Raw genomic sequence first — 25161 nt, 5'->3', positions numbered from 1 at the left:
CACAAAACAAACGCGTACTTTCTGAAATGCCAGTAGTCTTGATACTTCTCGTAAAAAGCCTTAATTACTACGAGTAATTAAAAGTAAAGGTACATGGCGCTGTAAGCAGGTCTAGTGCAGTGGGATCAAAATGTGCCTGGACGATATTATTATGAAGTTGAAAGTGTTAATTAAATATAAATTCAAATAAATAATTAAGAGGTATCTAGACAACTACAACAGACATTACCAGTTGAATCTATATGTTTGGTTAACTGGCTAATTGGGTGATTAGTAACAATAACAAATATGAAAAAACATTTTGCATAGTGAATATGTTAGTTGCACCCATAAGCTGTACGAATGTTTCTTTTGATAAATTGATTCGCTTGGTAAGCATTCTTACAATGTCTTGACTTAATTATTTCCGTTTAGCATTGTTGTTGGCACTTGAATTCAGAATCCTGAATGCTGTCAAAACAAATTAATTGTCTGTAATTCTTTCTATTTGGTAAATAAATGAAAAAATAATAATAATATTGAACACAAAACTAAGCCAATCTCCCACTAGTTTACACACTTAATAATAAATGTAACTATTGCAAAAGTTATACCACATCTTAAACTTAAAAAAAATTGTTCACGACTGCAGTGCCAATGTCTACTTACGCAATATTAACGAACTTCACAAACCTATGATTAGTACTTTGAGCAAACAAAAGTCTCAATAATGCAGTCATTGTACAGTATTAGTATAACAATAGTAGTTTTGTACTTTAAAATCAGCAACTTAAAAATATTTCTGATTGCTAGGCTCTGATTAAAGGCGGCATTCTTACAACTTTATCTGCTATACTTCAGGACACTATGAGTTTAGCTCTTTGTATTTTATACTTAGTAATTATTATTGCAATAATGTTTGCTTTGGCACGTTTTCATAATTTAACAGTGTGAAAGATTACAATAAAACTATGACATTTAAAACTATATCTATCAAAACATTTCTGTTATTAATAACATTGGCTTATTGTTAGACAGGTAAATTGATATCAGGTTGTAAAAAGTACTTCATTATTTTCTTATTTGTAGTTATTATGATAATAATAGTTATAAGTTTCTCCAATATTCTGGTTCTGAAATAGTATGGTAGAAAATGTAGTAAACTGTAAAATCAAGTTATTTTTACGTATGTATAAATTATTCGAAGTTCATAAAATATTTTCATAGCCATTCTAATACTTCTAAATCTATTTTACGGCTACGATCTAAAATTCTAACATAAAGTTTGTCATAATATTATAATATAGCAACAAATTAATAATAGTGATATAAACACACACTTAACTTTGGGTAAATACAATATAAAGTAAATCAATTAAGATATTGACACTCGAACACATAAAATTTGTACTTACGTTACATTTGCAAACTTAGGTAATAAAGATTCTATCAATAAAAATATGTATAATTTTTGTACTACATTATGGATTTGTACTGATCAGTCTTGTTGTAATTCTAGTTGATACTGTATCTAGAGGCATATTAAGTAAATGAGGTAGTTGTGTTTACATTAAAGAACTGGTAAATGCATTAGTTTACGTTATCGGGAACTCTTATCGTTACATTTTGTACTTTCGGCGTAAAAGTAGGTAAATGCGCTTAACAAGTAAATGATAAAATGTTGCCAGCCGTGAATAAGGTGGATGTATTCAAATGAAGGAGTTATGACTGCTGCGGGCTCCCCTGCTGACTCCCCTGGGAGCTGCCTGAACTCTTCGATTGCGGATCATCCTTTTTCTCAACCTAGAAATCGGTGATTATGATTTAAGACGTATAACAATTGAACAATATTTTGTATCCATATCAATAACATTTTTGAATTAGTTTTTCATTATTTTATAAATAATTGCACATTAATAATACTCGTATTCGTTATTCAAAGTTACAGTTATGAGTTTAGAAACGTTTTTAATCTACTTAATCCTTGTTAGTCAACTCTAAGCTATTTTTGTTTCATAAAGTTGGGGGACTCACACACTGTGAAGAACCGATTTTTACGATTCTTATTTCCTTAAGGCAATAGAAATTGTAAAAAGTCTCCGTGAAAGCCTTTTTACTTTTAATTAAATGTAATAATTTTATGTAAGAATTAAATAGTAAGTCAATAATACCTTCACTGGGCAGTCGGCAATGAGGTGATCTTCGCTCTTGCAGTTGTGACATCTCTTTGGTTGCGGTCCGATGCTGCACTTGGCGGCTATGTGGTTGGCGAACTCACCACAATTGTAGCAGCTGGAATGAGAAATACAATTACAATATTATTTGTCATTTACAACACGTTTTTCCTCACTAATTTTATATTTTTGAAATACACTGTCGTTTATATTAAAGGGGAGGAGGGCCTGTGGTAGAAAAATGATCAGAGGAACATCTTTACTGACGTACCTTATAAAGTGAGGTAGTGCATCGCTATGCATTTCATGGAGAGGACATTACTACGAGTGTTTTTAAGTTACGTATCAACTTAGTTTAATAAATGTTTTGTATCTGGAGTTACCAACTTGGAATTTAGAGAACAAGTGAGTGTCAATATAAAGATGTGTTTCAAAATATATGGTACTGTCTTGTGAGTGAGATGTTATGGCGAAGGTGCATGCCCAGAGCAGGCCATGAGCTGTTATAAAGCCTAATTTTATGTGAAATAGAATTAATACAAACTGTATCTGTCAACTATTGGTACCACTAAAACTTCTGAAAAGGCTCTATAATGACCTGACGTTAAACTTTTTATAAATAGTTGGCAATCACCATCTACTAACCCTTAGCACGCAGAAGCTATGTACAGCTATAACAGTAGCTAAGCCTTGTCGCTCATCAAGGAAACTCCCCGGATCTTCCTGAAGCGCTTCTTGGAAAGCGGACATCGATGTGAGCTCTGGCAATCGACGGCGGAGGGCCCGGACACGCGAGTCGCCTCCAGCCTCTTGTCGGACTCCTTGCATACACCACCTCCTCTTCGTCACCCATCAAGAGAACTCACCGGATCTTCCTGAAGCGCTTCTTGGAGAACGGGCGACGATGCGAGCCCTGGCAGTCGACGGCGGAGGGCCCGGACACGCGCGTCGCCTCCAGCCCCTTGTCGGACTCCTTGCACTCCACCTCTTCTTCGTCACCAATAATTTGATAAATAATTTCACATTATTAATAATACTCGTATTCGTTAATCAAAGTTACAGTTATGAGTTTAGAAACGTCTTTAATCTACTTAATCCTTGTTAGTCAAACTCTAAGCTATTTTTGTTTCATAAAGTTGGGGGACTCAGACACTGTGAAGAACCGATTTTTACGATTCTTATTTCCTTATGGCAATAGAAATTGTAAAAATTCTCCTTAAAATCCTTTTTACTGATTCCTATTGTAATAATTTTATGTAAGAATTAAATATTAAGTCAATAATACCTTCACTGGGCAGTCGGCAATGAGGTGATCTTCGCTCTTGCAGTTGTGACATCTCTTTGGTTGCGGCCCGATGCTGCACTTGGCGGCTATGTGGTTGGCGAACTCACCACAATTGTAGCAGCTGGAATGAGAAATAAAATAATAATATTATTTTCATGTCATTTACAACACGTTTTACCTCGATAATTTAATATTTTCGGGTTACACTGTTGTTCATATTAAATTGGGGAGGAGGACCTGTGGTAGTAAAAATATCAGAAAACACTACTACGAGTATTTTGTTACTTTTACGTATCAACTCAAATGTGGTACTACTGTCTTGTGAGTGACATGTTATGGCGAAGGTGCATGCCTAGAGCAGTCCATGAGCTTTTATTAAGCCTAATTTTATGTGAAATAGAATCAAACTGTATCTGTCAACTATTGGTACCACTGAAACTTCTGAAAAGGCTCTATAGAATGTCAAAGAGTCAGTAACTTCACCTGACGTTAAACTTTTTATAAATATTTGGCACTCATAATCTACTAACCCTCGCACTTGTCGCCCATGAAGGATATCACCGGATTTTCCTGAAGCGCTTCTTGGAGAGTGGGCGGCGATGCGAGCTCTGGCAGTCGACGGCGGAGGGCCCGGACACGCGCGTCGCCTCCAGCCCCTTGTTAAACTCCTTGCACTCGAACTCCAGCTCCTCTTCGGCATCAAGAAAACTTACCGGATCTTTCTGAAGCGCTTCTCCAGCCCCTTGTCGGACTCTTTGCCCTCTCCACCTCCTTTTGTCGCCCATCAAGAGAACTCACCGGATCTTCCTGAAGCGCTTCTTGGAGAGCGGGCTACAATGCGAGCCCTGGCAGTCGACGGCGGAGGGCCCAGACACGCGCGTCACCTCCAGCCTCTTGTCCAACTCCTTGCACTTGACCTGCTCTTCGTCGCTCATCAAAGGAACTCACCGAATCTTCCTGAAGCGCTTCTTGGAGAGTGGGCGGCGATGCGAGCCCTGGCAGTCGACGGCGGAGGGCCCGGACACGCGCGTCGCCTCCAGCCCCTTGTCGGACTCCTTGCACTCGAACTCCACCTCCTCTTCGTCGCCCAGCGATCGGAAGCCGTGCATTTGGATGACGCTCTGAAGAAAGAAAGTTGAGTAAGCACTGGTAAGATTAGATGTTTGAAAAAAATGCATTACATTTACACCATGGGCTCGCAAATGGAGGAAGGAATAGTTTAACCACCTAAAAAGTAATGTTATCAAATTAGATTAATAAAATACAAGACTAGCTCCTTAGCATTCTTTCGATCCCATCACGTTACAAATTCTTTTACGTCTCTTGTAGAAAGGGAACTTGATAGCAGATCAGTATGTATTATAGGACTTTTAAATCTAGTGATATACCCATTCCCCACTCCTTAAAACTTGACCATCAATTGAATATAATGACCAAAGTAATTCAAATTGATTTATATTCGTCCAGATAATACCAGATAATACTTTTGGAAATGTAACAGCGCTTAGGTCAGAAAGCTAGAAGTGGTAATCGTGAAAGTTTTTCTGGTTTTTTCAGTTAATCCTGTTTGTGCCAGTCAATACTACTTCAAAGCACCTACTCATCGAACTAGTTAAGTATTTTTAACTTTTCATTATAAAACGGGATACTTGACTATTGAACACGTAAGTAAAATCTTATCCACGCATTTGATTACCCGCATGAGGGACTAGAGGCACGTGTACTAACTATTAATCATAGGATGCACATATTGCACTGTTATGGGAATAGTCAGATAACACAAACGTCACAAATAAATGAATCCAGTTATTATTAACCCTTTGGTGGAGATGTTAGATTAGATTTATACAGTACTAGCTTCTGTCCTTGGCTTCGTCCGCATGGAATTCGATATTCGGATTAAAATATTATGCATCTTAGTAGTTTTAATAAAGGTTTTTTTTAATAATCCTCTATTAAGGATACGTTTTCAAATATTAGCGTCATGTTTAAGAATGATGAAATGAAAGTGATTAGAAGTCCAATAGATAAAAATCTAGTATTTGTTTCTATTCTTGTTCCACAAAAATACTCAAAAAAAATTCAGCCTTTGCCGAAGTTAATTAGTTATGTAGTACCTACCTATTTGATAATAGAAATACAATATTACACAATGGTTTCGGTTTTTTATCTACATATTTAGATGTCTTGTACGTATCAAATATGTACTTGGGAAACCCATTAACGGTAAAGGAGAAACAATATGTAGTGATAGACACGCTCGAACACCCTAGATATCATGCACCAAAAACATAACCCTCCTTCGAGCAGGCAGCGTAATAGATAAAGTGAAATGAACTTTAAAATCCAATTGAAATATGTATTGAATTACAAACGTGTGTGGAAAGTTGAAATGTTATCAATGTGTATGCAACAAAACCATTAACCAACGTATCGTTTACGAGAAAAAATGACATTATCAAACTTCCGACAATATAGTCTTGACCCAATATTAAATTTTACTGCTAACGTCTCGCTGTAGCGTACGAAGTACAAGTTTGGTGGCGTAAATGTATGGAAAAAACATCCGGCCTTGATAAGCCGAGCAAACAAATAAGCGCTCTATCGGGTCAACCGCTAGATACGACTACATATTTTGTCAATGATTTTACTTTTTCTTCTGCTACACCAAACTTTGGACACCTAGTAATAGATTGTTTCCTTAAATAGCAATTCATAATTTTAATCCCATTTAAAATTTGTGTTAACAGTGGTTAGATTCCTTTGTGAGTATGAATAAATAAAACGTAAACACATGTTTGATGATGAAGTAATCTAATCTATTCTAAATTGGATATTTTAAGACGTTACAAACACGCTCGTAGCAAGTAGCCGAGTACGTCGCAGGACCTATCGCAACACAACGGCGCAATTCCGTCGTCCGAGTAGATACCCGAATAAATAAAGCATTAGCCAATAAGTACGCAATACTCGACACTACTTCAATTATAAAAAACACGCGCTCAAACAAAGGCACACAATTGATAGGCCCTTAAAGAACCGGATGTCGAGGAACGAACTTTATACGTTATCAGGAACATCTTACCCAATTATAGGGTGGAACTTACATTTAAAATTCAACGCATTTAACTTCATTTTAAGCAATTATGCTAATAAGTGTTCATCAACAGGTGTTCAAATTGTGTCATCCATAATAAAAAGTTTTCCTACGCTTACAAAGTTATGTTAGATACGTTTTAACAATAACTGGTCTGAATTGAAACGGTAGTTATAAACAAACAACGCATCCAGTTTGAGTCAAAAACTAACAAGGGTTTTTCAAATTGACTTAATTAAAAAATTAAAATAGAATCGTTTAAGAAAATTGATTTCTAGAAAGCAATATACTCGCTAGGTCTATTATTTATAATATTACGATCACTCAAATATTTCTACTAATGTCAAATTAGTAACCTTTTTAAATCTGCCGAAGACAAGATGAGGCTATAAAACTATGCATTTCTTTATTGCATTATGAATATTGTGAACAGCCCCCCGCGGCACGATGCGTTGTGAAGAATGTGGTTACGACCATCGTAAAATGTCACCTGCGCTCCAAATGAATTCCATAGAAAAGCATCTTATTGACTACCTCATGTCGACCCAGCGGTAAGGTTTAATAGTGAAACAATTATCACCGAGCTTATGAACTTACAGTAGTAAAAGTTTTATGATTTAGTAATAAGATTTAACGATTTCCCGTTGTTATTGTTTATCGCTGTAAAACTTTAGTAATCGATTAGGTTTTAATTACGGGTAATGTTAAAGATATTAAGACATGGAAGAGTATTAAACAAGCGCAAACAAGAGAAATTTACGTGCATTTATTTTTGTTAATTAGGTTTTCCTAACAGTAATCCACGAATACAGATAGATATCTTGGAAAAATCTTATATTCGTTAGGTAAAAGAAGCTCTACAAATACATATATGTAGAGTCTAAACAATTTCCAAGATTAAAGCAAATTGCTTGATACTAGTTGACTGAGTTTCTTGCACTGCCTCTTCTAAGCACTGGCACATTATTACTGTCCCGAATTGTAGAGATAAGTAATACAAATGAAAAAATTGGAACAGGTAAAAAAACTAAAACATACCTACTTAAAATAAGCGATTTTTTGTGTCTTTTTACCTGATGAACGAAGACGTCTTGGCCGCCATCGTCAGGGGTGATGAACCCCCAGCCCTTGGCCACGTTGAACCACTTGCAGCGGCCGCGCCGGGTCACCCCTATCACGCCGGCCGCGCCGCTCGCGCCCCCTGCACCTGCAATGCAATTACAATTACTTACAAATCTTGTCTTTTAAATAAAGTAAACCATTTTTACAAAGGTAAACATCGAGTTTCATTCTTCAATATAAAGTAAAAGTAATAACTTATTCGATTAGCTATGTCCACGACTTCGTATGCGTGAAAATCATTTGAATATTTTTCCCGTTTTCGCAACATTTTTCATTGCTGCTCTGCTCATGTCGGTTAGCGTGATGGTACCTTCCTCGATATGAGCTATCCAATACAAAAATATTTTTTTCAAATCAGACCAGTTCCCGAAGTGAGCACGTTCATCAAACATACTCTTCAGCTTTATAATATTAGTAGAGATTTAAACTTCTAAACTAAAAATAATAGTCAATGTAACTGTAGAATAAGATAGTAGGTAACTGTTACATTTATACGATATGTGGATAGGTACCTATTCGATAAAACCACTTTATCTTTAATTACATCATAGTCTTGTTCTATTACGACTATTTACGACTGTTGAACCAAACGAATTCGATACTCAGTACATGTATTGGATACATACGCGTGTCTAGTTACATCAGCTAATAGTTTTTGATAACCATACAAATTACGGTGCATAACACTTTTAAATCCAATAAAAATCTACATTGTGATTGTGTATGTACATTCCAACAGATCCCAATGACTTTTCCCAGCTCACTAACTCAAGTTAGTGTTGTTAGTAATAATATTTTACGAAAACTGCGCGTCTTTGATAGAGATTTGGTAATCATACATTACAATTTTATAGAATGGAGTTCGGTTTACTTTGATTGCATTAAGTGGGTTGTCCCCTCGTAAATGCATGCATAGACATTTGCCGTTCGGAAATCTATTAGCAATAAATAAGGGCCCACGATCGCTTACTGGACTAAGAAAGGGTATACCATTCCCCTTATCGGCTGCTTCACAAAAAAGAACGTGGGAACTGAATCGAAAAATACACTCCTCTTTTTATATGTCACTATAGCTATTAACCTCAAAGACGTACTTAAGCATATTAAGTTTCATTATAAATCACGGCATCGGTTATATTCTGTGAATAACTTAATATTTATAATCTTATTAGTCAACTTTTAGTGTTCTATCAAAGTTTGGTAATGACTAATGAAGAGAACGCTTCCGCTGAACGTGTGACTGTGTATTGAACAATTCGGATGTAAAAGGTCACGATGACTAAGTGATACGGTAAAACAATACTACCGAGAATTCCATTCATATCTTTATTTTGCATTTGATTTGAATCATTATGTCTTGAGCAGATAACCGATATACCTTACCTACTTGCTTTCAGATTAATCGTGTGACGACATACTCTGATAAAAATACGCTTATATTTTTCAAACTATAGTAGGTATATCAAGCATTCTTGTAATTAATTATGTCGTTATCTTTACAGTGATATTAAACCTAACCAAGTTAATTTAAAATGTATTAAAATAACTTCAAACTCACAAAATACTTAAATATTAACCGTACCTATCAACCTCAATACTGGGTTGTTAAGGATGTCTTATGCTGTAGAGGAAGCTGAAATTTTGCTGCTCCTGAGTCATATTATCATAAATTATGCATCATTTTAATTACACCTAGCTTCTAGCTCGTCCTCCGGCATGCTGCGAACGCTACAACAACCTCAAGTCTTCGCTAATTCGATATGCATTTCCATGTGCTGGTATGAAAGCTAAGCAAATTATTTCTGGCTACGCGGCGGAGGTAAAAGCGAGCGCACACACGTGGCTGCGGGGGGAGGCGAGGAATGCGAGGTATTTGGGTTGCGTGGCTTGCGTTTCTGGTACCTTTTCATTCATTGCTCTAGCACTGCACCTAAGGCCGCCGCGAAGGCAGCGAACTCACGATTAAATGCACCATCGATTCAAATTCCAAGCAAAATCGATGTTCACTCTGGAATCCAGTCGGAGCCGCCACTGAAAGCTTTTAGAAAGCTGACAATAAGTACTTGTTTACAGTTCTTATGTCGTAATGAATGTTGTTGTTTTGACATTCGCTACGTGAGAACATGCACGCGCCTGCAAGTACGAGCTACCTTTTCTAGGGTAACTTGGATGTTTTTTATTTGGTTTTTATTGTTATAGTGTTTTCAATGGGAATGAAAAATGGTTGCGGATAGAGTTTTGTTAATGAATTAACGTGTACAGATTCTTACGGGTTATTCTTTTCTTCACATAATCTTCTTTGTTTCTTAAAGCTATCACGTGAGAGAACCATTAATGATAGATAATGAGGTACATATTTCCGATTGTATTTAATGAAACTTTTTTTCAGCGCCTAATTACGAGTAGATAAAATCGTTTCGTAAGAGATTCTTATCCAACCCGATTTCATTAATGAACACTTCTTGTAGACTATCTCAGGACACCCATGAACTTATCTATGAAGGGTCTTATCAAAATGCTTATGGTGATGCCTTGAATTTAAAGAACGAAGTTATATCGTATTTGTAGTTAACATTCCTTTGCTACGACATTTTACTTTCATAACTTAAAATTCAACGTGAAAGTTTAAAATTATGTTTCAACTACACTCCAAATGCGAGGGAAACATAGGAACTGCATCCACTAAAACGTAAATAGACGTCACTAAGAATTAAGGGGATTGAGAAATATGACATCCAGCCCGCTTGAATAGAGTGGCGCTTATTAATATAATGTGGTAGCAGCGTACAATCGGCAGCGCAAGCGCAGCGAAGGCGTGTATCTGTTTTGTAGTTCTGTTTATTCAGCATGGCGCCCGCCCGCGCCCCGCCGGCCGCCGCCGCCCGCGCCGACATACTCACACGCCGGAATTTCAATGCAACCAAAATTCTTGCGCATGCGTAACATTTCGTTGCATTCCGTTCAGAGCGAGCCTTCAAATATTTGATAGTAAAACATAACCCTCCCACTCCCAGCACGCTTCGCAGACAAACACTGCGCCGCTAAGATCCCATTGAATTATTTCAATTGCAACTCATTGCCGAACTTTATGATATCCAATTCGAATAAACAGCCAATTCCATACTAAAATAAACACTTAAATACGTGCGTTTCCGGAAAAATGTTAACAGGACGACATCGCCCAAATTACCGGGCGGGAGACAGCAATCGTGACATTTCATGTTTATTGTTAGTTCCTACGGCGATTATGCTATTTTAGAACTTGAGTTAAATTAAGCTCGTGTTATTTTAAAAGCAGGAAGGGGAAATTCTACGCATATTTTAAGTAGGGCATTTTAAGCTTACGCGCACACAGCTTACGACTCTTATCTTGAGAAATAGCTAGGAAACTTTTATTATTGTTTTGTTAACAAAAACTGTTTAATACAACTACTGCTGATAATAATTTAAGGCAGTTAGTTGTTTAAAGAGTGCAATGTTTTGAGCTTATAATACAGCGTGATATGCTGTAGCTCTTTGTTTCAGGAACTTTAAATGAGCTTTGACATATAATTGTCCGTCTTTTTCATTGATTAAGGGCTGATTTTTCAATAGTCAGATATCTTTTAACTGAAGAATAAGCTTGTCATTTTGACATATTTCCCATACTGAAACTGTCAATGTGCCAAACTTATTCCTTTATTAAAAGTTATCCGACGATTGAAAAATCGGCCCTAAGTCAACTTTAAAACATTTTCTGAAAATGAATTACCCTAAAGGAAATGTAGAGTTGGATAAATTGTACAGCTTTACAGTTTTTTACGGATTTGGTCGCCCAAGCTTTTAGCAGCTTTCGTTTTAGTTTCGTGTCTTCATCGTGGCCTTCTATACAAGTTTTTTTCAGCACATATTATTATGATGTCACAAGATGATATAATTTAACTAGTACCTAAATGTCAAATCTCGGCGATGTCTTTGATTTTTTTATTCATTTAACCTACACATTGTCATTATTTGTCGTATATAATGAAATAGGTAAGTTTTGTAATTAAAAACAGCCACATTAAGCTATTATTACTTATCTATGTTACTATTATCTAAGTAGGGGAAGGGGGGGCATAGTGGAGTACTTAACTTCAATCGAAAAAATAAAAAGAACCAGATAAGTTACGAAGACAAGTTTTAATCGAAATGATACTACAAGTATTATATTATAGATAACTCTAAAAAAAATTTACGAATTATTAACTATTTTGGCATAAAAGAAGTTTTTTTTATAGTCTATAATTTTCCGCTTTGCCCTTATCACAAGGGTAAAGTGGAATTGAATTTTGGGCAAAGTGAAAAAGGCACTTATTAAGCGTTTATCTACTGTATTTGAGCATTTTGCTAATGAGGTCAATTAAATGAAATAACATAAACAACTTATTTAGTAATTAGGAACTGTTTTAGGCCATAAAAACCTTGTCCCTTACTACTGCAAGATCATATATTTTTTGCTTGCCAGATTTTTTTAAATACTGGACGAAACCTATCAATCTTCTTCGATGCATCACCAGATTTCAAATTATAATGAAGAGTTCCAATTAGGATACCATATTTTTTGATGCCGAACTAATCGTAGTAAGACTCGCTTCCTCCATCGCGTCGCTCTTCTCATTTGATCTTCTCTCCATGAGCCTTGGTTCGTTTTACTTTTGTAATAATTATGAACCATCTGAAAAAACAAATTAAATATTTATATGTATGTGGGAATCATTCCACTTTGCCCCCTTGTAATTTTTTCCACTTTGCCTTTTTGATAATAATTACAGTTTTCAATTGATAACTAAGAAAGTATTAAAATTTGTTCAATCTACAAAATGTCAAAGGAATCTATGATAAACAGATATTAGATTTAAATAATAAAAATACCATCACTACTCACTTTTCACAATAATATCCAGTCTCCAAAATCCTTGAATTTCGTAAGAAACTCACACGATCTACATCGCGCAGTCATGTAGCCAGCTCGGTGGCGCTAGCCGGACTGATTTTGGTCAATGACCTTGGTCGGCCCTGTGCTTGGCTTACGTGAAGCACGAGTGCCGTTGGGTGAAAGAGTGTTGGTAAAATCAAATTTTTCGCTTTGCCCACCCCTTCCACTATGCCCCCCTCTCCCCTATACGTATAACATAGATATGAAAAGCGTATGAAGTGCCAATTATTTTCGATTATTTGATTGCTTAATTTAAATTTAATAACTGAGTGAACTCGTGATAACATAATACGAGTACCTTCATAAGATTCTAATGTCATGTCAGATAAATAACTTTAATTAAAACAATATAGTTTATCTATTACCTACCTACCTATATTTTAGGCTCTTAACTTTTTAGTTCTAAAAGCGCTTAGAGACAAAAAATTTGTTTACCTCGGAAATCTTATAAGATTTGAACACACCGTTTTTCGTGAATTAAATTAAACTTTTAACATTATAAAATCTTTCAAAATACATAACCCTGTTGGTTAAAGACATTTTTTTTCTCTTTTGGCACCAAAACCATTGATGAATATTTCTTATTTTTATATGAATGAATTAACTACTATAATTCGTTATTTTTACGCGTTATTCTTAACAGCACGTGATTTGATTTCGGTGTAAATTTATTTTCGCGACCAATACTTACTTACTAAGTCGTTAAGTTAAAAAAATAATTATTAATGAATATTAAAATCTTTTATTAATGATTTTCTTAACTATTATCGATTTTTATTTCGGTAATTTTTAAGAAATAATTCATGATAATTTTTTGAATAAACTAAACTTAGTACATTACTTACTTAAAAGCTTTTCATAAATAAAGGCGTGTATTTATTGAGAACTTTATTATTATTTACATAGAAACCCAAATTGCAAATAATCATCGTGAGAAACAATTTGTATGAAGATAAAAGCTGGACTAACACAATAATACTATTAGGGACATTAGGCGTAGAGCACACGTGTTCATTTACGTCGGAAGCTCATTGACATCATGATATTAATGACTCAACCAAACAATTTTGAATGAAAAAATATACCTACGATATTACACCATGGGATAGGAAAACCAAAAAAATAATAAGATTTTAATTTTACATTCATAAAATTGTGTAAAAAAAATACAATCCTGAAAACGTTAAACCGATTAGTCGTGACATATTCAGAGAATATCAACATGGCATCGTGTGACGGCGACAAAAATGTAGGATTACATTGGGCCTAGTATTCCCGTTCCATAAGGTCATTGACATGCAACGTGCTGTACAAAATGTGGAGGTTTCCAGCAACACTTCGTTACATCATCAAGGCACACTCTTTGATGCCTAAACATTATAATTAGGTGATTTTAATGAAAATATATTCCTTTTTTGCGTGAATGAAATAAAATCTTTGCCAAAATAGCCAAATATTTAAATTGTCATTCATTCACAAATTCTTAGATAGTTACCTACTTGATTTGGTATACAAAACACATATCTGCATTGATTGTGTGATGCATGACCAGCAAGTAAATGAAATGACCTAAAACATTCTGCCATTCACTAGTTCGGCTGTTATCAATCGTCGGTATGGAATTTGAACGTGAATCATCGTCAAGTGGCGCTTTTGCTTTGGGATCTAAAGCTAGGAGGGAAAGAGACAGCCGAATGTACCACCATTCAGATTTAATTGACTGGTTACGAACTCGGACCCTGCCGTAGGGACGTAACGTTACTTAACATCGACTTTCTAAACATTCCAAATAGTTCCTCTTGGAATGACGCGCTCATAGCAAATATTTTCGTTTCAAATAACTATTAATTTGAGACTGATTAGTTGTTAATTAAAATGACTTAAACTTGTCGACTTTGCGCCTAAAATACGTTATAGTTTTGATACTGTGTGCGCAGTTGTGTAACAGTGTAAACAGAATTGTCTAATCAGCATAAAAATATCGACAGTGCGTTCGTCACTAGAGCTTCGGCATGCCGATGACAAAAACACGTAGTGGAGGAATGGTGGGGATCGGGAGCGAAGATTAAGGTCCTTCTAAAATGCAGTCGGCCTACCTAAGCACACACAAGTGTTTTTCACTAGAGCCAAACGGCAGCGGTCGCATTTGAGACCTTATTCTAATCGTTATAGAGTGCTCGTCGGCACAGAACGGTGCACGCAATCGCTCGCACGCGAGTAAAACAGAGTCGTAGGCATAGTAAACAATTGCCGCTTCGATGCGTAGACCTTGTTAGATAAATACTCATGCAACTACTTTATCATTCTATTATTTATAATATTCCAATTCGTTCAATAAAATACAAATTGATGTTGCGATCAAAGTCAGTTTAACTAATAGATGTTTACCAATATTTGGAAATAAAATTATGTATGCTTTGTTATTGGTATAATAGTGCTACGTCATTCGTTTGGTGTTCACAGATCAAAGCGAATAACAAATGCGCAAATAACGACTTAACAAGAATAGAGTTAAAGCTTCCAAAACATTCATAATTTTATTAATGTATGTTGTTGTTGATCAACACCACCAGTAAACATGGTACACATGTGTGACAGCGGATCGGGATCGGGCCACTATTAACCTCGATTCAAATATTTCCATTGATGTAAAAAACAACTGTTTGGGACTCGCTTCCCGAGCCCTGCATACATCACATCCGTTCGATAAGGACTCAAGTTCCAATACAGTCGACCACTTAAGCGTATGCACGCACCCTTACCACGTGTCAATCTAAACTACAAATACAAACCAGGTAACTGAAAGCACAAACAAATTGCTGTGAGAAATTTAAAATCTTGAGTGAGTTTATACTTACTCGAAGAGGGAACTGCATTTCCGCCTTCCCTCCCGCTCATGGTATGTAAGTAACTAAAAAATAACTGGCACCACAAATATCACCTCTTCGTAATATCCATCATTCACATGAATAAAAGGCACTTTAATTAGGTTATTCTCATTTAAATTTACAGTTTGCGCGCTTTCTTAATGTTATCAACTATCAAAATGTAGGTGCATGAGACCGAACGCGCGTGCGCGCGAAGCGACCTACGACGCGTACGCAGCTCGACTGCATCGAAAACTAGTGACAGTGGCTCAGAGCAGCGGAGTGGCGCGGCGATGCGGTCGGTCCCTTCCCGGATATCGCTAAGCAAGTAATTTTTTAAATAGAGAATCTAACGGAACGTGTGCACTGCCCGAAAGCGCCGGCCGCTTTACCCCAAGTCCCCGACACGAAATGTGTCACTTGACGGTGCGCCGCGTCTCGAGCTACGCTTCCACCAGAAGGCAGAAAGGGCACGCTGCAGGGTGAACGGCACCACCCAGCGCCACCGGCCGCGCCGCCGACACAAACACTCCACAAAAAACATTTCTCAATACAGAACCGAAGCCGTAAAGGGATCTATTGGGGATATCCAAGTTTTGATGCCTCTTTTGTTTTTAAAAGCGCGTCTTCAGCGCGATCGCCGTAGTTTTGTTTGATTTTATTAACACTTTTATCTGTTTTTATTATAAACACTGAATTCTTGAATCTGACTTAATTTAATGGTTTTGATTGTTTTAACTGAGTTATTTTTTTAAAAGGTAGAGCGGTATAGCATACACATACAGCACCAAGATCAGGAAATGTCCTGGTGGGGATGATAACGAATCAATATTCTGCAATAAAGTTTAAATTAGGTGGCATTTTTTACTTATTTTTATGTAGAGTCAATTTTAAACGTATTATCTTATTCTTTTATTCAGCTTGTCAGTTGTTCAGGTGATCGATGAGTTTTTAAATCACCATTATGTGTCACTAGCCTTACTATCCTGCATTGAAGCATCCCGATCAAGCTCCTCCGGCCTCAAGGCTCAAGTTTCCGGAATGCGGAGTTGGCATCTACTAACTTTGTCTTTAGCTCGGCATCCGCGAAATAAGGATCATTAGTAAATTCTTGCGCTTAAATATTGTTAAGATTCACTATCGTATTATTAAAGGTTCTCAGTTTATTCCAAAATCCTGAAGGATGGGAATATAATAGCCAAAACAGGAAGATAAAACTTTTGGTCAATATTAAAACGGAAGAGAAGTCAAGAGGGATACATCCATTTTGCACGTGCATAATTCAACTTAATTAATTACTATCTTCTCAACTGCTTAGTAAGTTTTCTACGATTTTATGTCTCTATTTATAATGTTAGATAATGCATCAGTTTTCAATTTACATTTCAGAACACCTGATATTTAAACGTAAAGATAGATCGTAATCTCTGTGCTGTTCTATTTATTGTACGAAGGTAATTCGATACTACTTTCTAACACCCATTACATTCATATTTGTTATCAACGGAAAAATCGCAAAAGCTTATCTTTTAACCAGGATTGTCACCTTCAAAGGGCAAGTGTCCTTTCTAAATAAATATCAGTCGTATAATCACAAACTCACAAAAGGTAAGCTAATTGTTCAAAAATTGCCATACAAACCCCTCGCATTTATAATGTTTGCTATTTATAAAGCTTTATTGTTATTAGTGTGACAATTTCACGTCGACTTTTTCCACGTTTCGATGTTTTCAGTACCCGTGTAGCAAGGAGCAGCCCCTTCGCGGAGATGTCAAAATGTGACGGACCTAACCGGACCCATTGTCACTATTCTAATCCACATATGATTATGCATCGACAATAGAAGACCCACAATAGAGACAAGTTTTGAAAATAATGAAACTCAACCGATTGTCGTGTACTTTCACTGATCTCTCACCCCACGGCTTACTAACTAGACACGACGTAAGCTGAATTATTTTCTATGATGCACTATGTTAATTTTGATGTCCACTCGCTAATCACGGCCTTTGTCATTCAGATTTTCTTCCCCAATCTCGAGGAGACAGCGAACAATCAAAAATAATTTGGTGCGAATCTTAAAACCGCTGCTAACAAGATTAAATTAATATTTCAAATGAAATCTACTGTTAACGGTCCACTTAATTTGTAATATCTTAAGAGATCAATACCTACTATTTAGGTCCACTTCCGTATCCTCTATTTTTAAACTACAACATTATAATGAACAAATGCGCATGGTATTACTTTGCAAAAGAAAGAAATATTATTTGGATCACTGAAAGTTTAAAATTGCTTTGCAAACGATTGCTAATTCTAAAAGTGTGGAATAAGCAAAAAAAAAAATAAGAGATAATAAATCATTATTTTAGACGTAATTTGATTCTTTTTAATTTTATTATACATATTTTCAAATACTTCAACAAACTCTCAAATGCATTATACGTACATTATTAGTAAGTATAGCATATTTTGTAATTTAATTTGTAAATAAATAATGAATCTGTTATAAAAAGCTGTACAGTTGTCAAATTCCTAGAAACTAGAATTACATAAGTATTTGCAGAAGTTATTAGTTAGTAAATTGTTTTATTAAGTGATTTAGATCGTTTCGTCACAAACAAAATCTCTCTCTCATTAAAAACTTATAACCAAGAATATTATACTCAACAAAATATTACATTCCAGCATTGTTTAAAAATGACTCTACATAATTTAGCTAACTTTACAAGTTTTACAACAGCGCCATCTATAATGGCTTCAAAACTCTACATGTTTTTATAAAAGCTCTCGATCATATTAGTCGAGGTTCCGCATCCTCCGAAGCTTCAAAGTTAAAGTACAGTATTCAAACTATAGATGGCGGCATTCTCGTAGCACAACACTGCCATCTAGTTAGAGCTTAATAGCAACTTTTAAGTTCAACTTTGAGGCGCCCCTAAGCTTTGCCACGAAGGGCCTCGATTCGGGTACCTATTGTTATGTTTATGTTTGGTAGAGGCGTTTCCCTCGAAGGGTGGTGCTTGCGTTAGCCCTATTCTACAATAGGTATTTATATTGAAGAAAATTACGATGAACAAGATACAACGAATGTTTTTTTAATCAACCAAAAAATAATGACAATAATAATATTAATTAAACGAGTTTTAAATAATAATATTAATTAATTTTCAAGTTATTTATAATTTTCAAATTAGTTTGAGATGCGACTCTTAACGTTAAAAATTTAAAAAAAAACTATGATTTAATTATATTATCGCTGTCAAATTTCAATTTCGAAATTTGAATTTAGAACAAAAATCTAATAAGATATCCTAAAAAGTCATAAAAGAACAGATTTGTCAATCAATAATAAATATTGATTTTACTTTTTTAGTTTGTGCGTGTAACGTTCGCTTAAAAAAGCGAGGCTCCATTATTAATTTTACTTTTATTTTACGAGTATACTAAGACTTAAATGTTCTGTAAATGTTTATATTATAGTCCAAAATCATGCTAAAATTGTATTAAGGCTCGGAGGTTTGTGAGTGTTTTTGTAGGAATTAGTAACATGCAGATGAAACGACTTCAATAAATTATTCGAATTTACTTTTTAATCGACACTATAAAATAAGTTGTGAACTAACTAAACCTTTAAAACGGTATAGCCACATACCTACCGATTATTTGCGATAATAAACCTATAACATGATATTAAGAGAAGGGAAAAGCGCCGGAAAACATGAGTTTTTCCTCATAGTGACGAAAACGGTAAAATAATTAGCGGAAATAGACACCTACGCACTAGATTGAAATAAACATAAGGTCACGTTCCTGTTTCCAAGATCACACGCCCATAGAACATGATGGGTGACTCAACGAGTGAATAACTTCATTAGGATCTTACTCATTTTGGANATTTGAATTTAGAACAAAATTCTAATAAGATATCCTAAAAAGTCATAAAAGAACAGATTTATCAATAAATAAATATCGATTTTACTTTTTTTAGTTTGTGCATGTAAGCGAGGCTCTATTATTAATTTTACGTTTATTTTACGAGTATACTTAATTTTTTTGTAAATGTTTATATTATAGTCCAAAATCATGCTAAAATTAAATTCAGGTTCGAAGGTTTTTTTGTGTTTTTGTAGGAATTAGTATCTAACATCTGCAACTTCTGAAACGATTTCAATAAATTATTCGAATTTACTTTTTAATCGAATCTCTATAAATGTGAACTAACTAAACCTTTAAAATGGTATAGCCACATACCTACCGATAATTTGTGATAATAAACCTGTAACATGATATTAAGAGAAGGGAAAAGCGCCGGAAAGCATGAGTTTTTCCTCATCTTTCCTCAGTGACGAAAACGGTAAAATAATTAGCGGAAATAGACACCTACGCTCTAGATTGAAATAAATATAAGGTCACGTTCTTGTTTCCAAGATCACACGCCCATAGAACACGATGGGTGACTCAACGAGCGAATAACTTCATTAGGATCTTACTCATTTTGGTTAAATAAATTGAATCTAGTCTGAAAATGTATTTTGTAGAGACGTACTCGTATCACCAAACCACACAATTAGTAAAATGCGTAGGTTTTCAAATAAATTAATTATGAATGTACCACTTCATAATTTTTGTTAAGGCAAAACAAAATAAAGCACCGAATATTGAAATTGGACCATGTTACCATAAATAAAAAAGGTGACCATAGCAACTAAGTTTTTCAGACTATCACGTCATGTGTGACGACACGGGATTTCGTCGTTCATTTGTTTCAGCCAAATGACAAGTGACGAGTATTTGAGTCTCTCTAACTCACTTGAATTCAATACTTATTGAACCCGGTCGTGTGTAAACGCAATCCGCGAGAGCCATAAAGAAGAAAAAAACTCAAGTACATATACCTAGTATAGAAAATTTTATAAAAGTAACCTAATAGCTGATTAATCAATGCCGAGGCTAGTAAAACATGAGAAATAAAAACCATACATCCAAAACGATCATATCATTAACTTACAAATCTTTGCTGTGCTGTATATGGGTGGCCCGCCATTGACGACGGTGCCATTGGGGATAAGCACCGGTGTTGGTGGTTTGCTAGCGTCGCCTTGCCCGTGGCCGTTCGCCCACGCCGCCGCCGCTGCCGCTGCGGCCGCCGCCGCGGCGCACACGCTGCACTCTGAAACAATACAATGTGACATTTGAAAACGTCATGAAGAAACAAAACAATCGATTTTCCTTTTTTAAAGAATCTAAAAATGGTATTTGGTTGGCTATTTAATTTTAGACCAGCGATTTTTTTTTCGGATTCGTAGCAGCTACGAAAGTCTGGTGCATACATTACCTATGCTAGTGGAAATTAATTGAAACGCGATGCTTTATGGATTTTCTTATGTTACCTATAATCCCTAAAGTATCGCGTGCAGATTCAATTGTATTGTGTAGCCTAATAAATTAAAAGAGATCATTACATAGGTATGAACTAGGAGAACGATATTAGCCATAAAGTTAAGACCTTTATTTTAGTACTTCTATTGTTGTAATAGGACATCAATATTTGTATGTTGTAAGGAATAAATTCATGCTACAATCTATAAATTGTGTATGCCTCGATCCGCTACCCTTGTTGTCACAAAATCTTTTTTCTTTCTAATATTTATGATACCATGTTAAATTAAAATTAGGTAGATGAGTTGACCTAACTTTAATGTGATCGAACATTCTTCGCTTTAATCGAGGGAAAATATTTACGATTTTTCATAAAAAAAACTGAGCAATTTTTTATTGAGGGTTTTTTTTTATCCACAACGAGGAAGCTCTTGGCCTGTATCTCACCTGATCGTAAGTGACGATCAGGCCGAAGGTGGAAGCGAGCTTCACCCACGGAATCCTCAACCACGGAGGAACTGGCTATCTTACCTCTAACTGCCGGAATACAACAATGCATTGTTGTTATGGCGACAGACTTAGGTAAGATGGTGGTAGCTAGCCAGGCGGACTTAGAACAAGCCCTACCACCAACCAAACCGAACAGAAAAATCTGCCCCCACTGGGAATCGAACCCGGGACCTCTGCGTCTTGTAATTGTTGATCTTCCGCAATATGAGATAATTATAAAATAAGATATTTTCTATTTGACTAACTAATGAACTACCTGTTCAAGTTCAGTGTGAGCTCTATCTACGGTATCACTTGTAAATTAGATAAATCGGTTTTATCGCCAAAGTCTACTTGTGGATGGTGAATAGTGATGATTGTGTCGGGCCCTAATTAGGAAGTAAAGTAGTCTATTCCACTTATACTAACTAAATTATTTCCTTGGACTTTTTTATTTATTCCCGAATCTGTAAGTAAATAGATACTAAATGATCAAGTTTTATTGTTAGAGGCTGGTGATACCTACTTGGTAAACGGTGTTTTACTAATAAAAATCAGTGTTGGAGGTCCAAGACTGATTTTTATTAATAAAACACCGTTTATGTAAGTACTAGCGGCCGCCTGTGACTTCGTACGCGTGGATCCCGTTTTACCCCCTTCATCTATCTTACGCGGTTTAGATTTTTCATACAAAAAGATTTTCTCGCTAATTCCCGTTCCCGTGGGAATTCCTAAGTATACTATAACCTGCCCAGGAGTATGAAGAATAATTGTACCAAGTTTCGATAAATCCGTCGAGTAGATTTTGTTTCTATAAGGAACATACAGACAGACAGACAGACAGACACAGACAAAAATTTTACTGATTGCATTTTTGGCATCAGTATCGACCACTAATCACCCCCTGATAGTTATTTTGAAAATATATTTCATAAAGATACAAAAGGAATTAAAAGCGTAATGCCGTTGCATATCTGATGAGGTATGCATACAGGGTGGAAACGATAAGTGATCTCACTCGATTATTTCTAAACTGTACAAGATATCTAATAAGTAAAATTTTATAAAAAAAAATAAAACCGACTCCAAAAAACCTAATACTAAAAAGTAGAAAAATAATTACTAATTACCTACTTATTTATTAGGACGAATTATTAATATTTATGTAGGTAGGTATACCATGATTGATACTTCTGGAGTCGGTGCCAAGATTATGAAACATGTAAAGTTTGCCTGCACCGACTCCAAAAGTATCAATCATGGTATACCTACCTACATAAATATTAATAATTCGTCCTAATAAATAAGTAGGTAATTAGTAATTATTTTGATGAAATAAAGGTTAAAGATTTGATGAAAAATCACTTCTTAAAATTTAATTACGTATTATTTTCATATACCGTCGTTTGTAGGTCTATAATCTTCTATTTATTCCTAGTTATCTTCCGTCGCTATAAATGTTTAATCTTCGATTATCCGAGGAGGAGATCCTTAATAAAATGTTTACGACCTTTGGACATTGAGAATTTTAAACGTCATATTAAACGAAATAAAAATATCTAGTAAAGTATAATAAGTGTCTTAGGTCTACTTAATTTTATATCTATATTTTACTCAAGAAAATACCTTTCATTACAGATCCTGTTGATTAATAAAACTAAAGCGTTTAACGGCAATACTATTGTACATTATTTGCGACATAATCCGCTGTTACATGGGATTATGTGGTAGAGAATTAGCGATCGAGCAACGTGTTTAGATACTCCGATAAAGGCTTATTGTCGACACAATTAAAGCTGTATTAGTATCTAACTATCGCAAGTATATCATGGGAAATATACTCGTTTGATTCCTTGTCATAATCTTATATATATAAAAATGAAACCCGTTTCGCGTTGTCACGGCATCACGTGTGAACGGCTGAACCGATTTCGATAATTCTTTTTTTTAAATGTTTGTGGAAGTCCAAGGATGGTTCTTACGGAAAAAAATATTAAGAAAATCTCTACGCTAAGGCGGTACGAAGTTCGCCGGGTCAGCTAGTTTTGAATAAAGTTTAGTTTAGTTGTAACTTAGTTCTTATTAGCCTTGAATTTCGATACCTTATTATAATATCTGCATGAACTTTACAACACGACAACTTACTAATCATAGTTTACCTTCATTGATCCACCTCGTGATACTAAAGCCCGTTTTCACTATCATCCCTGATTATTAAGTGACCTCTGTGGTAACACATAACAGGAATTTTGTTTTCATAGGGGTCACTTAAAAATTATGGAGTGATGGTGAAAACGGGCATAACTCAAATTGAGCGGATTTATTGCACCAATGTGCCATGGGGCCGTCAATTTCATGGTTTTTTTTTTATCACAAATAAACAACGTTATTGCAAAAGTGAAACCACGATGACCGCTTATCGTACGTGGAGAGCCCGGGACAGAAGCCCTAATTATGTACAGGTATTTAGGCGATCCTTTAGGGCTGCCGCCACTATATACTTTCTAGAACTGAAATTTTAAACCTCGATAAACGGTACTTCTCTAACCTTAGATAGAAGTACCACTAACTCTTAAACGCTCAGTTCTTTTTTATTAAACTTTGCCGACTGCAGAACTCGTAAGTAAAGTTAGTTCTTAAGTTTGTTAAGATATGGATACCGTAAGATTAGCTGAAGACTGATTTAATGTTTTTCTTCTCGATTGATGTTATAAATTCATGCTGATCGGTTATTTTCCACATCGTCTCACATTATATTAAATAATGCTTTTCTTTTGCATAATTATCTTTCAATTTTTTAAACTGATTCATTAATTCGATGTTGAAAACGAAATGATAGACACGTTATTTTTAATGACGATGAAATAACGTTTTGACGTGATAGTAAATGTGCAGTTAACTCACTTGTTATCTAAATACGTCATATAAAACGTGTAATTACTTTTCCCGCTTTGCACGCATAGTTCTGTCACTAATATTATACTAACTAAAAGTTTTAGTTTTAAATTTCTGTAATGAAAAGCTCATGAATATTCAATTATAGGTAGGTAAGTGGGTTTCACAATGATTCTAGAAATGTATTTTGTAGACATGAATACACAAAATACAGTTTTTTTTATTGAATTTTTTTTTTTTTTTTATACACAACGAGGAAGCTCTTGGCCTGTATCTCACCTGATGGTAAGTGACGATCAGGCCGAAGGTGGAAGCGAGCTTCACCCGGAATCCTCAACCACGGAGGAACTGGCTATCTTACCTCTAACTGCCGGAACACAACAATGCTGTTAACACTGTTGTTATGGCGACAGACTTAGGTAAGATGGTGGTAGCTAGCCAGGCGGACTTAGAACAAGCCCTACCACCAACCAAACCGAACAGAAAAATCTGCCCCCACTGGAAATCGAACCCGGGACCTCTGCGTCTGAAGCAGGTGGTCTTACCACTAGACCACAGAGGCGGGTAAAAATACGTATAGAAAAACAACAAATAAACCAAAATATGTATTTTGTTATAGTTGAAGGTCATAGAGGGTCGTGCACCTGTCTGTAGTGACTAAATGACCCGCTGAAGATGAATAGATATTTAAATGTCAGGTGCGTTGTAGTTGATTGTCACGTCGTTTACGGTATATCAAGATAAATACTGTGGCATCGGCATCTTAACGAAGTTGTAATAGTGAATTTAGAGGTGGTTACTGTATAATAGGTGACCTTATATCATCAGCAATATATTAGTGTCGATGTAACGGCAGCCCTGCGGTGGCGGAAGTCCACATCCGCTGCGGTGGACGCCTACCGCGTGCGATGCCT

The 25161-nt window shown here is 35.6% G+C and overlaps 1 protein-coding gene and 1 long non-coding RNA gene across 2 annotated transcripts; both read right to left on the bottom strand.

The window, feature by feature from the left end:
* Positions 1–584: 584 nt before the first annotated feature.
* Positions 585–20649, bottom strand: lin-28 (protein lin-28 homolog). The gene is made up of 6 exons (XM_028319081.1): positions 20493–20649; positions 7609–7742; positions 4494–4559; positions 3020–3126; positions 2151–2271; positions 585–1782 (listed from the first exon to the last, which is right to left on the bottom strand). Exons 3-6 carry the CDS (start codon positions 4545–4547, stop codon positions 1702–1704), a joined length of 363 nt encoding a protein of 120 aa, XP_028174882.1. The 5' UTR covers positions 4548–4559; positions 7609–7742; positions 20493–20649; the 3' UTR covers positions 585–1701.
* LOC114363387 (uncharacterized) lies at positions 12152–12792 on the bottom strand. Its single transcript, XR_003656777.1, has 2 exons — positions 12564–12792; positions 12152–12353 (listed from the first exon to the last, which is right to left on the bottom strand). It is a non-coding gene; the product is annotated as an uncharacterized LOC114363387 (long non-coding RNA).
* Positions 20650–25161: the final 4512 nt, after the last annotated feature.

The sequence above is a fragment of the Ostrinia furnacalis genome, unplaced genomic scaffold, assembly GCF_004193835.3.
Source record: "Ostrinia furnacalis isolate ACB-3 unplaced genomic scaffold, ASM419383v2 OfSCF7086, whole genome shotgun sequence".
In the NCBI taxonomy this organism is placed as follows: Eukaryota; Metazoa; Arthropoda; class Insecta; order Lepidoptera; family Crambidae; genus Ostrinia; species Ostrinia furnacalis.
This window is presented reverse-complemented; position numbering and strand designations above follow the sequence as displayed.

Bases quoted from the DNA above. Each gene is read 5' to 3' on its own strand.
- lin-28 (XM_028319081.1), bottom strand. From the start codon at position 4,547: ATGCACGGCTTCCGATCGCTGGGCGACGAAGAGGAGGTGGAGTTCGAG. The intron at 3,127-4,493 runs GAGTCCGACAAG...GTGGAGTGCAAG, and splicing joins AGGTGGAGTTCGAGTGCAAG to GAGTCCGACAAGGGGCTGGA. The intron at 1,783-2,150 runs GTATTATTGACT...ACCGATTTCTAG, and splicing joins TTGCCGACTGCCCAGTGAAG to GTTGAGAAAAAGGATGATCC.